General features: G+C 50.1%; 1 protein-coding gene across 3 annotated transcripts in view; it reads left to right on the top strand.

Annotated features, from left to right (window-relative positions):
* The window catches only part of LOC104563770 (uncharacterized), a 58,167-nt gene extending 54,941 nt beyond the window's left edge, over window positions 1–3,226 (top strand). For all 3 annotated transcript variants that reach the window (XM_061991282.1, XM_061991283.1, XM_061991284.1), the window contains one exon: window positions 887–3,226. In XM_061991282.1, the coding sequence (XP_061847266.1) occupies window positions 887–1,015 (129 nt within the window). In that variant the 3' untranslated portion in view covers window positions 1,016–3,226. The remainder of the gene's footprint in view (window positions 1–886) is intronic.
* The last annotated feature ends 11,109 nt before the right edge of the window (window positions 3,227–14,335 follow it).

Below are 14,335 nucleotides of genomic sequence, written 5' to 3'. Positions count from 1 at the left end.
ATATTGTCTCCTGGCCAAAGGGTGTTTGTAAAACAGCTGTCCCACTGGTGCTTCTCCTTGCACAAGGAAAGAAACAAAACTTAAATTCCTGAGAAGCAAAAGGAAAACACTATTTAACAGAGTGGAATCACTTCTTTGGTACCATAATTCCTCTTGGATCCACAGGTCCCAGCACAGCCTAGTGGGAAACAGCAGTGCAGTGAGTGCACAAGTGTTTCTGGACTCCTTTCTCTGGATCTGTTCTGAGCACAGGCAACAAACAAAAGGGGAGTGGTGGTACACACCAAGCTGTAAGGACTTCAGGTGGGATCTTTTCCTCCAAGCACCTGTTAGCTAGTCCTTGTTTAACAGTGGAGTCCGGAGCCAAAAGTCTTGAGAGTTGCAGTGTGTCTGGGACTTCATGGATTAAGAAAGGGTGATTTGTAAATCCTTACTGGAGAGCTGTTGAAAAAATAAGATTGAAGAGATGATTTTATCTCTCTGCTTTGAAAGTGTAGTAGATCTTCTTTCAAGGCCAGGTGAATCTGAATTTAGCTTTTGCATGTGATACCTTCTGGCAATGCTATTCTGACTGTCATTCTAAATGCATCATGAATAGTCAGTTTCCCTTGGTGGCTACAGGTGCCATGGGTCCTGGTCATGTGGATCCCAGGGACCTCAGTCCTGGAGGGGATGCATGCATTTTTTCTTGAGAGGTGGGAGCAAGGACATTAGCAAAGTGTTCCGCTGCTGATGTTAGTGCCGTTTGCTGCAAGTACAAGCATGTCCACCCATTCAAGACTGTAATTGTACCAGAGGGGGATGTGATAAAGCACTGTAGGCAAGAACATCTCTGTTTGCAGCTTGTATGAGCGCTGACTTCATCCATCTCTTTATTCCCCTGCAGAGCATCAATGGAGGCCGCCCGCCGCCCCACTTTGTGTACGATCCATCCACCTTTGCCTTCCGTTCCCTCAGCACCTTGAAGCCGCTGAGCCCGATAGCTCCAGTGGAAGAACCGTCATGTGCCTACTGAAGGAGTTTCTCCAAAAACCTCAGGAACTATCAACCAACCACCTGCCTGTCAGGGAGAAGGGGAGGTGGCCATACCCAAGAGGATGGGTGGGAGAAGGGGACAGTGACACATCTTTGCAATACAGCCTCTCTGGCAGCAGGAAGCACACAGCTTTGCAGCAGTGCCTGTTTTCATACCATTGCCATATCGGGAGAGTGGCAAAGGGGGAGATTTTTGTCTTTCGGGGCAAAACAAACCAGTTAGGTCCACAAAATGCAAGGGCAACCACCTTGGTGGTGTCAAACATGGGGATGGTGGTAGTTGAAGATATCCCTGAGGGGTTCAGGGACTAGTATGGTGTACATGGCAGCGGGGATGAGTGATGAAGGCGTGAAACCAAGTCCAGCCATTTTCCCAAGAGCAGCTAGGTCTACAGTGCTTTGCTATAGACCTGACCTTTCTCCCACTCAGAAGTGAGGTCAGCGATAGAGATAGAAACTGTACAAGACTACCTGCAAAGCAAGAAAATCCCTCTCATACTTATTATAATTTATGTTCACTTCAAGTTTGCTTGAGTGGAAGACCTTAGGAGAGGGAGATGGGAAGGGTTACCGGCACATCTAGCTGTGTGTTCCGGCTGGTGTGCTGGCAATTTAGTGATAGCATCTAAAATGGAATTGAAATGGGAGGCAGGAGCCTTCTACTTGTAGTAGATCAGAGGTTAGAAGAAAATTCTAGAATGGAAAATCTGTGTTCAGCCATCCAAGAAAATATAGCACTCACCCGCAGTCCTGTCAGCTTCATCAGAGAGCAACTTGGGGGTGACTGCGCTCTTGGATCTCCTCTCTGCTGAGGCTGTCTGTCTTCTGGGGATATGCAGTACTTTTGGTATCAGCAAACTCAACCAAATGTAATGTCTCCAGCAAGCTTTCCACTCCTCTGGATGGAGGCTGGCTTTCCCACTCCTTTATCCTGGCTATTAAATTCAAGTAGACTCTTCTTGGGTCAGTGGAAGAAGTATTGCTAGACGTAGCATGGAATGGGAGAAAGAGGTATCTGTTTTGTGGCTACCTGTTGGTGGAAGAAATAGGAGGGGAGTTTGGGTGAAACTGCGGGACATTTCTCTGTAGAGTCCTAAGGCAGTTAGGCCCATGATAGGCCTTGCTATCACTGGTGTTTGGCTGGGATCTGGCCTTGAGGCACATATGTGGTGCAAGCCACAAGGCAACAGTTAATAGAACAAGCTCTTGCATCTCTTGGTGAGGCAGAGGAACAAGGCATCCCTTGCTGCACCTAGTGGAGTGAGTACCCCCTTTGTCTAGGCATTCCCCACCTTGCGCCTGTATCTGGCTGGATGCAGGGGGAAGCAAGTAGTTTACTTCTTGTCTGGATCAAGAGGAGCAACTGTGAGTGATATAATTTTTGTTTTTAAATCTGCTTCAGTGTGGAGGTCTGTGATGCCACTCTTTGGATGAGACCAAGGGTTGGTCCAGCTGCCAGCAGGAGGCCATGCAGTGAACCAGCATTCACTGGTGCTTTCTGGGATCCTGGGGAAAACCCAAAAGTCGTGTGGGCCTGGGGAGCTGAATCCCCCACCCCTACCCTCCTCCCTCCCCAACTGTCTCTTGTGCAGGCCGGCAGGCAGAGCAGCAGAGCAAGGCGGTGAGGGGACATTGTCCTGATGCTGCTCCAGCTCTGCCTGCTTTTTGGCTCCAGATGGTTGCAGCTGGACCATCCCCTGCACCAGCACCACCCTTGAGGGGTTGCTTCCTTTTGCTGGTGAGATACCTCTGGCCAAGGCATCGTGTTGCCTTGCCTTCTTTAATAGAGGCGAATTCCTCTGCCGATTCCTCCTGCCCCCGTAGAGACTCTGCTTATCTTGTTTGGATGGCGAACCTCAGCTTTTTAACTGCTGCCAGATCAAGCTGACCAGTGCAGGACAGGAAGTGTTGCCCCTTCAGACCAAATTCCTGTGCTCAGGAGAAGGGATGGGTTTGAGCCTGGTACCTGTCCGAAGAGGCAAGTTCCCGGTGTGGGCGGCTGAGGCAGCAGCCCCTGTGCGGCCTGGGCCCGAGGCCTACTGCAGGCTGTCTGCCCCGGCTGCCAGCAGCCACCAGCGGCCTGCCTGTATTGTTGCCTTTTAGTACTTTTGTAACTTTTTTCTGTCTTTATCTTTTTCAATCTGAAGGAAAAATAATAATAAAACCAAGCGTAATGAAATAAAGTGTTAACAGCTGCTATACTCACTGCTCTGGTTGCTCTCTGCGTTTGTTGCTGGCTGGGTGTTTAGGGGTGGGGGTACAGGAAGGGGGATGCTTTGAAAACAAACTAGCAAGAGCTTTGCCAAAATGAATGCCAGGTTCTTGCCATGTAAGTGGAGCTCCCTCTGCAGCTGCTCCCTTTGAGGCTAGCCCTGATATGGTATATTGGCCCTTGCTGGTGCTTCCTTCACTGAGAAGGTGCTTTGGCTTCTGAGTAGCCTGTCTGTTCCTTGGGGGTTGAATGTGACCTGACTCATCTTTTTTCCCCCCAAAACAGAAGGGTGAGTGACCCCACGAGCTTTGGCTCATAATTTTAGCCTCTAAGTATTAATCTCTATCCCTAAATTCTTAGCAGCCATTTTGCTTACACTGCAGAGGAACACGAGTGCCTGTTTTGTAACTCTCTCACCCCTTCTTCTAAAAACTTCATCCCAGGTACTTGTGACGTGCATTCCCCACCCCTTCCTCTCTTGTTGAGCCAATTCTTGTCTCTCCCCCTTACTCCTACCTCTATCTTAACCATCATCTTGAGAGCCTATGACCTCTTTTCCAAGGGCCTCTTAGAGATACTAGCCTGAATTCCCTTAGCAGTCCTGCTTAGATTCATTCCCAGGAGGCTTTTATCCTCTTCCCTCTAAGCTCTGATCTCTAGGCTTCCTGCCATCTCTCTTATCTTGAAATTCTCCTCTCTGTCAGCTGCAACTCATTGTTAATTGGCCTTGGCCCGTTTTCTGAGGGTTGTATGGTGGACTTGCTGCCTCCCCCAAGCCCTTTGCTCTTATATCTTCTGCACAGATTTGCCTTTCTCTGATGTTTCTTCCAAAGCAGCCTGCTTGCCCAGCGCACCCATCTTTGGGGCCCTAGATGATGTTCAAAAACTCAGTGGCTGCTGTAACTCCACAACCCCTCCTCAGCTGCAGGCTTCTCTGTCCTATCTCTTTTCTCAGCCACGTTGGAGGTTTGGACACCTATTGTGGTGCAGCCAGAGTACAGCAGGTGGATTGGCAGAACGCTTTGCAGCATGCAGTCAGCTAGTTAGCTGGGGTGCAGAGCTGGTTCTGCTGCTCCCAGGGCTGTGGTCTGGGCCCCTGGCACACGTTTGGGTTATGTTCAGTTCTGCCCACCCCTCCTCTTTCTTCTCTGTAAGCTGGGCCCGCAAGTTTTTGTGGCAGTTTTTGTGGTAAAACAAGATTATAAGCCTTGATATGGCAACAGCTCTGAAGCTGAAAGAAAGCATGTTAGTAGCATTTACAAAGATCTTAAGGGATACTTTTTGGCTGTAGTTACCAGCGTAAGTGACAAAGGAGACTAACGACATTGGCCTCATTTGGGTGCCACACCCGGGTGTGGGGGAAGGATTTGCCAAAGACCACTGTGGAATCCCTCAGCAGGAACCAGAGAAAGGAGAACTAAGCTGTGTCTCCTGAAGGCTGTTGCTTGGTGTAGCTGCTGTGCCCCATTGCTGCCTCTGGCATACATCAGTGTGGGGCTATTGAGTTCTGTGGTGTCCAAAACCCCTTGTGTGCTCAGCTGCTGGAGCAGGCAGGGGCCGATGGGGCTGTGAGGGTAGTCAGCTTGTCCTGGGTACCTTGAGGCCTCTGCTTTGCTGGAGCTCTTGCCTCTGCAGTTAGTCCTCCCATCAGGTTTGGGTTGTGGCTCAGTGGGGGAGCCTGTGAATTCTAAGCTGAGATCTTTCTCTGCTCTGAGCCAATCTCGCTTAGAGATGTGCAGGTGTTTCCCTTCAGAGCAGAAAACAAGCCCTGTGAATAGAGAAAGGCTGTTGTGCCAAGGCACAGCCCAGCTGTGCTGAACTCAGCTGTGTTAAGCATCTGCAGGAGGGTGAATGGAGATGGGTGGATGTTTGAAGAGCTTGGCTGTGGCTTCCCTGTGATTTAAGTGGGACCTTTCAGGCTAATACTATTCTCCAATTAAAGTAAATTAATCAGGTTAATGCTATGGTCTTATAAAAAAAAACAGAGAGAAGCAAGGTCACAGTAGTGGCAAAGTGGGTTGTTATATGCCTACCCTGAGACTTGGTGAGTCTCTTTGCAGGTGATGCACAAAATCAGCTCCTTTTGTCCAAACATCATCTTATACATATGTATGTACATGCATGCAACACACATATGATATATAGATATTTATAGAGTTATAGAATGGTAGGGGTTGGAAGGGACCTTTAGAGATCATCTAGTTCAACCCCCTTGTTTCATTGGTGCAGAAGTCTCTATACTCAGTCACCCCCAGGCAGGGTGTCCTGTGCTCACCTGGGTCTTTGTTTGACAGCACACTCCCCAACTGTACCCTACAAAGCAGGATAGTACTTGGAAAACACACCTACCACGCCGTTTCCAGCTGCCTGCTGAGTGCTGACCTATCTGTCTACCTACCTACCAGACTGACTAGGAAAATGGCCATCAGCAGCAGTACTGCTCTCACCCCAGTCTAGGCAGACACAGAAACATCTCAGAAGCAGAATTTCCAGCTGGACAGACTGCCTCCTTTAAACAGCTTAGGGTTTTCCCTTGCCCATTCTGAAGCTGTATAGCATGTTGTGGCAAGGTGTGGGGTGGAAGAATGCATTCGAGGGTGTGTAGCAGGATGGGGTTGTGTGCCGATACCGTGTGGGCGAATAGACACAGAGTGCACTTACAGTGGCATTTATAGTTACATTTTAAGTGTAAAGAAGTGGCAGTAAAGAGGAGGAGTGAAGGCAATGGGTACACATGCCAGTAAGCTGGCAAGGTGGATGCTGGTGGATGTGCATCTGGGACACAGGCAGGAGAGTTTGTGCTGAGGAGTGTCGTAGGTGTGGCCATGTGTTCGCATGTGTCTGCAGATCGTGGTGTATGGAGGATACACAGATAGGTTACGTGTGCCAAGGTAAGGGTCATGAGTGTTTCTTTACAGTCTCTGCCACTTGTGGTAACAACTGGCAGACTCTTGCAGTGCATCGCGCAGTAAAGTTTAGGAGAAGCGAAGACAAATTAACAATGCCTGTGTCCTTGAGGCACTCGGGAGCTTTCACTATTGAATTAAAAAGAAGCAGGCACCTGGACAAAGCGACTGAAAGTAAAGCGACCTCGTTACAAAACAGAGTGTGATTATATGCTGTTCCTTCTCAGACAAGAACTTCAGGGACATCAAATAAAAGTAGCAGGTGGCAGATTCAAAACGAACAACTGGCGGCAGATCTGTACAGAGTGTGGGGTTGTGCTGGAGAGCCCTGTGCCACAGGGTGATCCACGTTTACACAGCTCCAGGCTTGAAAAGACAAAAAAACCAACAGAAAAATACTCCCCAGGAAATACCACATGCACAAGTGCCACCTCCAGTTGAGGAAAGTGGTGAGATGGGAGGATTTTCAGGGGTAGGTTGCTGTGTGCCAGCCCCGTTGTCCCTGGCAGAGTCCATTCCTCACAGGATTTGAAGTGGGCTGGTGGCTGCAGACAGGCATGTGCACCAGTAGCCACCCTGCCACGCTGGTGCTTCCTTGCATGCCTGCTCATTCCTTTTACTGCTCCAAGACTTCCTCCATGATGTGAGGCCTCACTGGTGACCTGGCTCATATGTCTTTGATGTTGGGGTATGAGATGACCCAGTACCCGGCACAGCTACTGAGCTGTCAGTGTCAGGGAGTAGCTTGAAACCTGGGCTGCACGTTGTTCTATCTACATGGCTGCAAACGAGCATCCTGCAGATCCTCACTGACCTCAGTGTGTGTGTGCTGGGGCCCTGCTAGGAGGACCTCAGGTCATAAGGGCTGCCTGGCATCCAGCATGTCCCTCACCGCAGACATACTGAGCCTGAACCACCCACAATTGCTATGTGCAGAGCCTGGTCACAAGAGCATAGCTTAGGCTCAGGTTTCTGAAGTGGGCCAGGTCAGCGTATATGTGTCACAGGAATAAAGCAGGTTTGTTTTGAGCACTGTCTCAGCCTTATGACATGTATATTATACATGTATCATACTTTTGGGGTGTGGGAACACATTAGGAAAGCAAGAACAAGTGTCCTCCAGCAACTAATAACTCTCACGCAGGAGTAAGCAAGCCAAAGAGGATGCAGCTGAAACAGCAAGGCTCTGCAGAGGTAATATCAATGATGAGAAGGACATATAACCATGTTGGTACCTCACCATTTCCTGAGCTAGGCTTTACTGGGTTTATTCAAGAAAGGGAGTGAGGAAATAGAAGATGTAGATGCTTTGAGAGCTAGCTCTGGCTGTAGCTGCTCGCCAGCCTGGCAGGACTCAACCACATGTTTTCAGTTAACTCAGGACAGGACGTGCAGATAGCTCTGGACACAAGGGGAGCCCAAAAATCTGTTTTCCTTTCTGTGGCTGCTCACATCAGTGCCTGCTGTAATAACAGCTTGGTCTGTTAGTGAGTTGGCCAGCATTGATTGCATGTTCCCGTCTGACACGTTCACAACATTGTAGCTCTGAGGTCAGACAAGTGGAGAAACTGAAAGTGCCATGAGTATGGGGTGCCAAATGGGGAGACTAATGGAGACAACAAAGCCTCTTTGACAAGGGAAGTGGTCACCATCAGCAACTGGAGGAAAGTTGCTTTCTACTCAAGTATTCCCTGGGAGCTCTGCTCTCCTCACCCTGCCATGACCTGCAGGCACCCTGAGGTGGACTAGGCAGCATCTGTCCTCAGTGTAGAGAGGTCTCGGAGCACACTGGCACACTACATCAGTGGGTCTCATGGGCATTTGCCCTCCCCGAGGGGCAGTGAGACTTTGGTGCCCTGTGTTGCTGGTGTAAGACCTGTCCTGGTGTGCCCACAGCTCATCTGTTTGTTCACCTGGGCCTATTCCTTATTTCCCCTGGCCTCCACTAATGCCTCTCCTTTGCCTGGATGTGTCTTTATCCAGGCCTCCCCTGTTTCTTCAGTTTCTCTCCTGGTTTCTTCTAAACAACTGTAGTGAGCTAGCTCAGAGGCTTTGGTGCTGGAATCTTGGTGCAATTTCTTTTCTTTCACATATTTTCTCATCCTTAACCGCCTTGTTTCAGCCTCTAGTCTCACCCACAAGGTTTTACTGTAGATGAAACTACATGACACTCCTGGAAATGGTAGAAAAATCTTTGCCTATTTTTTTCCAGAAAGGGTAATCAGAGTGTTCCACCCTACACAATTTCATTGCCAGTGGGTGACATTTGGCAAGGTGTTGGTGAGGGTCTTGCCCAACAGAAGGCTGCTTGACAGCATGGCCAAGCCACAGACATCAGTGCAAAACCTTGATTATCTACAGCTCTTTTGAATCCTGAAAGCCTTTGTCAGATCTTCAGTGCAGAGCCTCCACAGGCCCCATTTTGTCCTTTCCTGGCTTTAAACTGTTCCCCCAAATAAACACTCTGCTGTTTTCCGGCATTGTTTTCTTTCTCACGTTGAATGCTGATCTATAATCAGACCCATTAAATTATATTCATGTCTGCTCTGCTAGCAAATAACTACAACAATTACTACCAAATCAAAATGCTTCTGTTTCTCCTGGTGTCATTAGCATGTCCTAAACATTTTGTTCTCGTGGTTTGAAGTGCAGTAATAACACAGTCCAAGTGCAACACCCAGTTGAGCGGAGCTTCCCAGCACAGCAAGCTTCCCAGCCATGATTGCCTCTGAGATGCTGCTAATTTTCAATCACGGTGTCAGATCCTCTTCTACCGCAGGGAGAGCAACTGCTTAGCCTGTGATTTACACAATTTATTCCAGTAACAACCGGGCTGGCTGTGTAGCCATCTGTCTGCTCTACATGCTCATCCTGCCTCCCACCCTTCGCCACTGTGCAGGCCGAGCCCTGTCTCTGTCCTTGTGACAGCAGAGAGAGAAGGTGTTGCTTCATCCTGGCCATCAAGTGGGTCTCCCTGCACTGCCCTGCCCAGGAGTGAGAAGCGATGCTGCCCCTCTCTGCTGACCTCAGGATGCCAGGGCTGCTAGCAGTGGTGCCTGCTGCAGACACTTCCACCAGGCAGAGAAGGAAAGATCCCATTTTAGGTGGGGCATGGCAGGTTGTCAAGCTTTTGCCTGTACCGTGGCCCAAGCAAGGGGAGCTATGGTCAGTTGGTGAGGGGATAACTCAGGCAGGGAATGGCTAAGTCAAGGACCTGACTCCAAAGTAATGGAAAGATATACATTAGCCTGAAATTGTATCCATAGATAGGAAGACTGTCATGGTTACCTGTCTCTGTGCAGAAAAACCCTGTATTGACTGGATCATTATAAAGCCTCTAATTGAAGAGCCAAGTTATCTCTGCCCTGTGTAATGTTATTCAAACAGAGCTGCACACAACTCTTTCAAAGCAGATGTTAGCCAGCGTACAGCACTAGATCAACAGTCATTCAGGATCAGTATTGCTTGAAACCACTGGGTAAAACCAAATATAAATAGAGCAGAGAGCATCTGGAGCAATTAGGTTCTCAGGGGAGATTCACTCCCTGTAACGAAGCCAAGGAAAGGGGAGATGATGCATCATTTCTGTAATGCAGTGAGGACATGCAGGAGCTGGATTACTCAGAACACTCTGAGCATATGAACTCAGCAGCATGTATGGTTCATATTAAACCACCTAACCTTTCTATCTCCAGTCGTATTTCTGGGGCTTTCATTACTGTGGTGGTCTACAAACCGTAGCCTTGTGTTTGCCTCTGGTGGGCAGCCCACTATTGCAGGTAAATAGGATTGTACTTCCTGTGCACAACAAAATACTGAATTTTCCTGCTATTTCTGAGCTGCAGTGGGAGTGCACAGAGGAAAGATCCTCCCTTTGGAGCTGAAATGCAGGGAAGAGTAAGCAAGTCATTTAGGTCCTTAGAGAAACTGTTGGCCGCGTAAAGACTTTGTCCTGCATCTCTGGAGTCTGTTTTCATGCTCTCACTGCAAAGAGCATCTTCCCACCGAGGCGTAAGGTAGTCTTCCTTAGCTCTTGAGTTTGGTTGTCCATAAATGATGTATTATCTACCAAATTTGCCAACTCTCAGGTTCCCTCAGTGGATAGAAGGGGATAAAAGGTTCTGGGGTAGCTTGGTTGGCAGGCGCAACAATGTGTCAGACAACCTCTGTCTAATACTGTACATGGGTTTTGCCCAGAGCCTCAGCTTCCTCTCACGATTCCTTGGCATCTCCTGCTCATCACTTGCCCAGGCGATGCCAAGACACTGCTCCTCCCAGCACTGCAGGGGACCTTGGGCACGTACTGTGACTTGAGGTCCCTGCAGAGCACTGGCAGTGGCTGCTGGGCAGAACTCGCACCACTTGTCCACTCCAGGAGGATGGCTTTCCTTCAGAAGTGGATGACAACCTGCACTGCTGTGGTGGTTTAGCCAGGCATCCACCAAGTCATAAAATCACTCCCCCTCCTAAACTGGACAGGAGAGAGAGAAATATAATGAGCAGTTTGTGAGTCAAGATAAGGACAGAGAGATCACTGAGCAATTAGCATCATGGGCAAAACAGACTCAAATTGAGGAGAAAAAGGTTTGACTTATTAAAGGAACAATAAGAGCAGGGAGACGAGAAATAAAACTGACTCTTAAAACACCTCCCCCCACCCCTCCCTCTTCCCAGGACTCCCCTTACTTCTCCCTCAGCGACGCAGGGGATGGGGGATGGGGGTTGTGGTCAGTTCATTACAGGTGGATTTTGCTGCTGCTTCTTCTCAGGGGGAGGCCTCCTCACACTTCCCACTGCTACACTGTGGGGTCCCTCCCACGGGAGACAGTCCCTCACCAACTTCTCCAGCCTGGGTCCTTCCCCTGGGCTGCAGCTCCTCATGAACTGCTCCAGCATGGGGCCTCCCACGAGGGCAGCTCCTCACACCCTGCCCCAGTGTGGATCACCCACCGGGAGAACAGTCCTTCAGGTACCGACTGCTCCAGCCTGAGTCCCTCACAGGATCACAAGTCCTGACAGCAAACCTGCTCTGGTATGGGCTCTTCTCTCCCCACAGGCTCCCAGGTCCTGCCAGGAACTTGCTCCAGGGTGAGCTTCCCACAGTCACAGCCTCCTCCAGGCATCCACCCGCTCTGGCGTGGGGTCCTCCACAGGCTGTGAATGGGTCTCTGCTCCCCAGTGGCCTCCATGGACTGCAGGGGCACAGCTGCCTCACCATGGTTCTCACCACAGGTCACAGGGGAGTCTTTTAGGGCCTCAGCACCCTCCTCCCCCTCCTTCTCCATTGACCTTGGTGTCTGTGGAGATTTTTCACATTCTCACTCCCTGTTGCTGCTGCAGTTTAGCAACTGCGCAACAAAGCAACAGGACAAGGGGTAATGGGATGAAGCTGGAACACAAAAAGTTCCACTTAAACATAAGAAAAAACTATTTCACTGTTCAGGTGAGGGAGCCCTGGCACAGGCTGCCCAGAGGGGTTGTGGAGTCTCCTTCTTTTGGAGGTCTTCAAGACCCGCCTGGACATGTTCCTATGTGACCTGATCTAGGTGACCCTGCTTCTGCAGGGGATTTGGACTAGATGATCTCTAAAGGTCCCTTCCAACCCCTACCATTCTGTGATTCTTTGATTCTCCAATATGTTTATCACAGAGGCATTACTTCGGTCACTAATTGGCCAGGCCTGGGTCAGCTACAGGGTCCATCTTAGAATTGACTGGCCTTAGCCCATCGGCTACAGGGGAAGCTTCTGGCAGATCTTTGTTTAAAGAAATCACCCCTGCAGCTCCCCCCGCTACCAAAAACCTGGCCCAGGCAAAGCCACTAGAGCTGCCCACGGCTGCCTGCAGACTGCATGCAGCAGCATGGCTCTTGAATGGCTGGGGCCTAAAAGGAGTTTTTTTTTTTTTCTGAGGAGCTGCATTGCTGCCTGCATGTGGGTTGCAGGGCATCAAACCTGGGACATTCTAGGCAGACATCCTCAGGATGAGTTTCCACCCAGGACTGACTTGGGCTTTAGAGCTGGGGCTGAAATGGAAAGGGAAGTGGGTTGCAGAAGTGTCTGGACTACTTGAGGTCTTTGAAATAGACACTGCAGAGTTCTTAACCACCCAAATTGATCCCAGAGCTGCTCCATCCAGCACCTCCCACCTGGACTAATCAAGAGAACCAAAGACTTTGGGGTAACACAGCAAATCACCTCCTAGTGCTGAACTGGCAATGCTGCCAAGGGCTTCTTGCACAACCAGACCTTTGCTCCATGAGTGATGCTGCTGCTGTGTGGAGGTGAGGCTGAGCAAGGTTTGGTGCAGGATGCCAGGAGATGCTCTGGCCACACACCATAGACTTCAGTCAGCTTGAGGCCACCTCCTTCACGATTGCTTGCAATTGGAAGAGGCTGGGTACCACAGATTGTGTAACTCCTCATCCCACCTTCCCATGGCATCTTGCCTCTGCCTGGCAAAGCTTTAACCCTTTCCTTACAATAGCCACACAGAAATTAATCTTTTAAGACTTGTACAGGTTGGAAGCCCCCATTGTGCCTTCAAGATGCCAATATTACCTCTGGCTGATGGCTGTGCCTCCTTTGAAGAGCTCATTGGTGGCCCAGCCTTGATGCTTCTCTGTAGCCCAAGAGAACAACACTTTTTCTTTTGATGCTGGCACAGTCGAACTGTTTATGTACTGCAAGAGAGCGGGGTAGTATTTCTTCCTTCTGAAAAAGGAAAAGTGTCTTGATCTCTGGACTTGGGCCAGGAAGAGCGCGGATGGAAATACACAGAGTGTAACTCAAATCATCCTTTCATGTCATGAGCTTGGCTGGGCCAGGCTGTTAGGGACATGAGGCATTGCCCACCAAGGGGATGGAGGGATAGGCCCCATCTCTCCCCTTGATGCTGCCTATGTTCAAGAGTCCCACCGCAGTCTCCAACGTGGACTCGCCTCTGGGTCTGTGAAGGGCAGAAAGACCCTGAGATCAGCACCAGGCAGATTGGGACATGTCTGAGCTGACATGGCCTCAAACCCAAGATGTCCCTTGAAGACAGTGTATGAAGCATGTGGAGCTGCCCCAGGCAGGTCCCTGTGGTGCCTACAACTGATGTGAGCCTCCTGCTCCTCAGAGACTTTCCTGGAGTGGCTACTTTGCTGAGTTTGGAGAAGGAAAGAAAAGGAGAGTGGCACTGGCCAGAGTGACAAACTGCTGTTCCCACTGTGTAATCAGTTCCTGGAGAAGTAAAGCAAAGAGCCACTGGTTTCTCTTTCTTTCTTTTTTCTTTAGTAAGACAAGAGTGAGAGCAGAGATCCCTCTGCAGCTCAGAGGCAAATGGCCTGTAGCTGAAAGCAGGGCTGAGGGTGCTGGGAGGAGGGGAGGTGCTTCTCCCTGTGTGTATAAGCTCTGAGCTCACAAAGCAGGAGGACAAAGTGCATCGCCAAAATGGCATCACACTTGATGTCTGTGTCAGAGAGGCTCCAGCTGGGCCTGGGCAGCCCCTTCTGCCTCCCCACCCTTTGAGAGCCAGCCAGCAGCCAGGGGCCAAGCTGGTATCTCACCCCCAGCGCTGATGGGAAGGCGAAGGGGCCGTGGGAAAAGCCTCTCTGGCTGGCTGCTGTCAGCTCGGCAGCAGTTGTGGTACACAAAGTATTTCTGCCCCCTTCCCGTGCCTTCCCCATCCCTGCCATGTTCTGCCTCAGCGTGAGGTTGGGAGGACCCCAGCCTTTCCCTGCCAGCCCCTGTGCGCTGCCATTTATTACACGGGGAGAAGGTGGGCCTGGCGCTTTCAGGGGTTTGAGGGTGCGATGCTGGGCAGTCACTGGAGTGGGCTCAGAGGGCAGCAGGACTGGAGAGACTGGCAATCGCTCATAGTACAGTGCCCTGTGTGTGACAAAAAGCCAGCAACTCTTTTGGTCAAAGCAAACAGAGCCTTTTGCAAAAGCCTGTCCCAAGAGGAGCTGCTGCTTGCAGCGAATCTGATGGACCCCCCAGGCAGTAACGCTTCGATTGGTGTCAGTGCACGCAGTTAACCCCTGTGGTATTACCAGCCCCACAGGTTTCAAAATCCCAAACAAGGCCTCAAACCTCTCAACACTGGCTTAAAAAGTAAATGAAAAACTGTACAGTTTGGAATCCGGTTACTTGTCCTCTGTTTGGGTGTTTTAAACTTCCAGCTACAGCTGGGCCGCGTTT

Source organism: Colius striatus, chromosome 2 (assembly GCF_028858725.1).
Source record: "Colius striatus isolate bColStr4 chromosome 2, bColStr4.1.hap1, whole genome shotgun sequence".
NCBI classification, from domain to species: Eukaryota; Metazoa; Chordata; class Aves; order Coliiformes; family Coliidae; genus Colius; species Colius striatus.
Note: the sequence above shows the minus strand (reverse complement) of the source record. Positions and strands in the feature narration are given on the sequence as shown.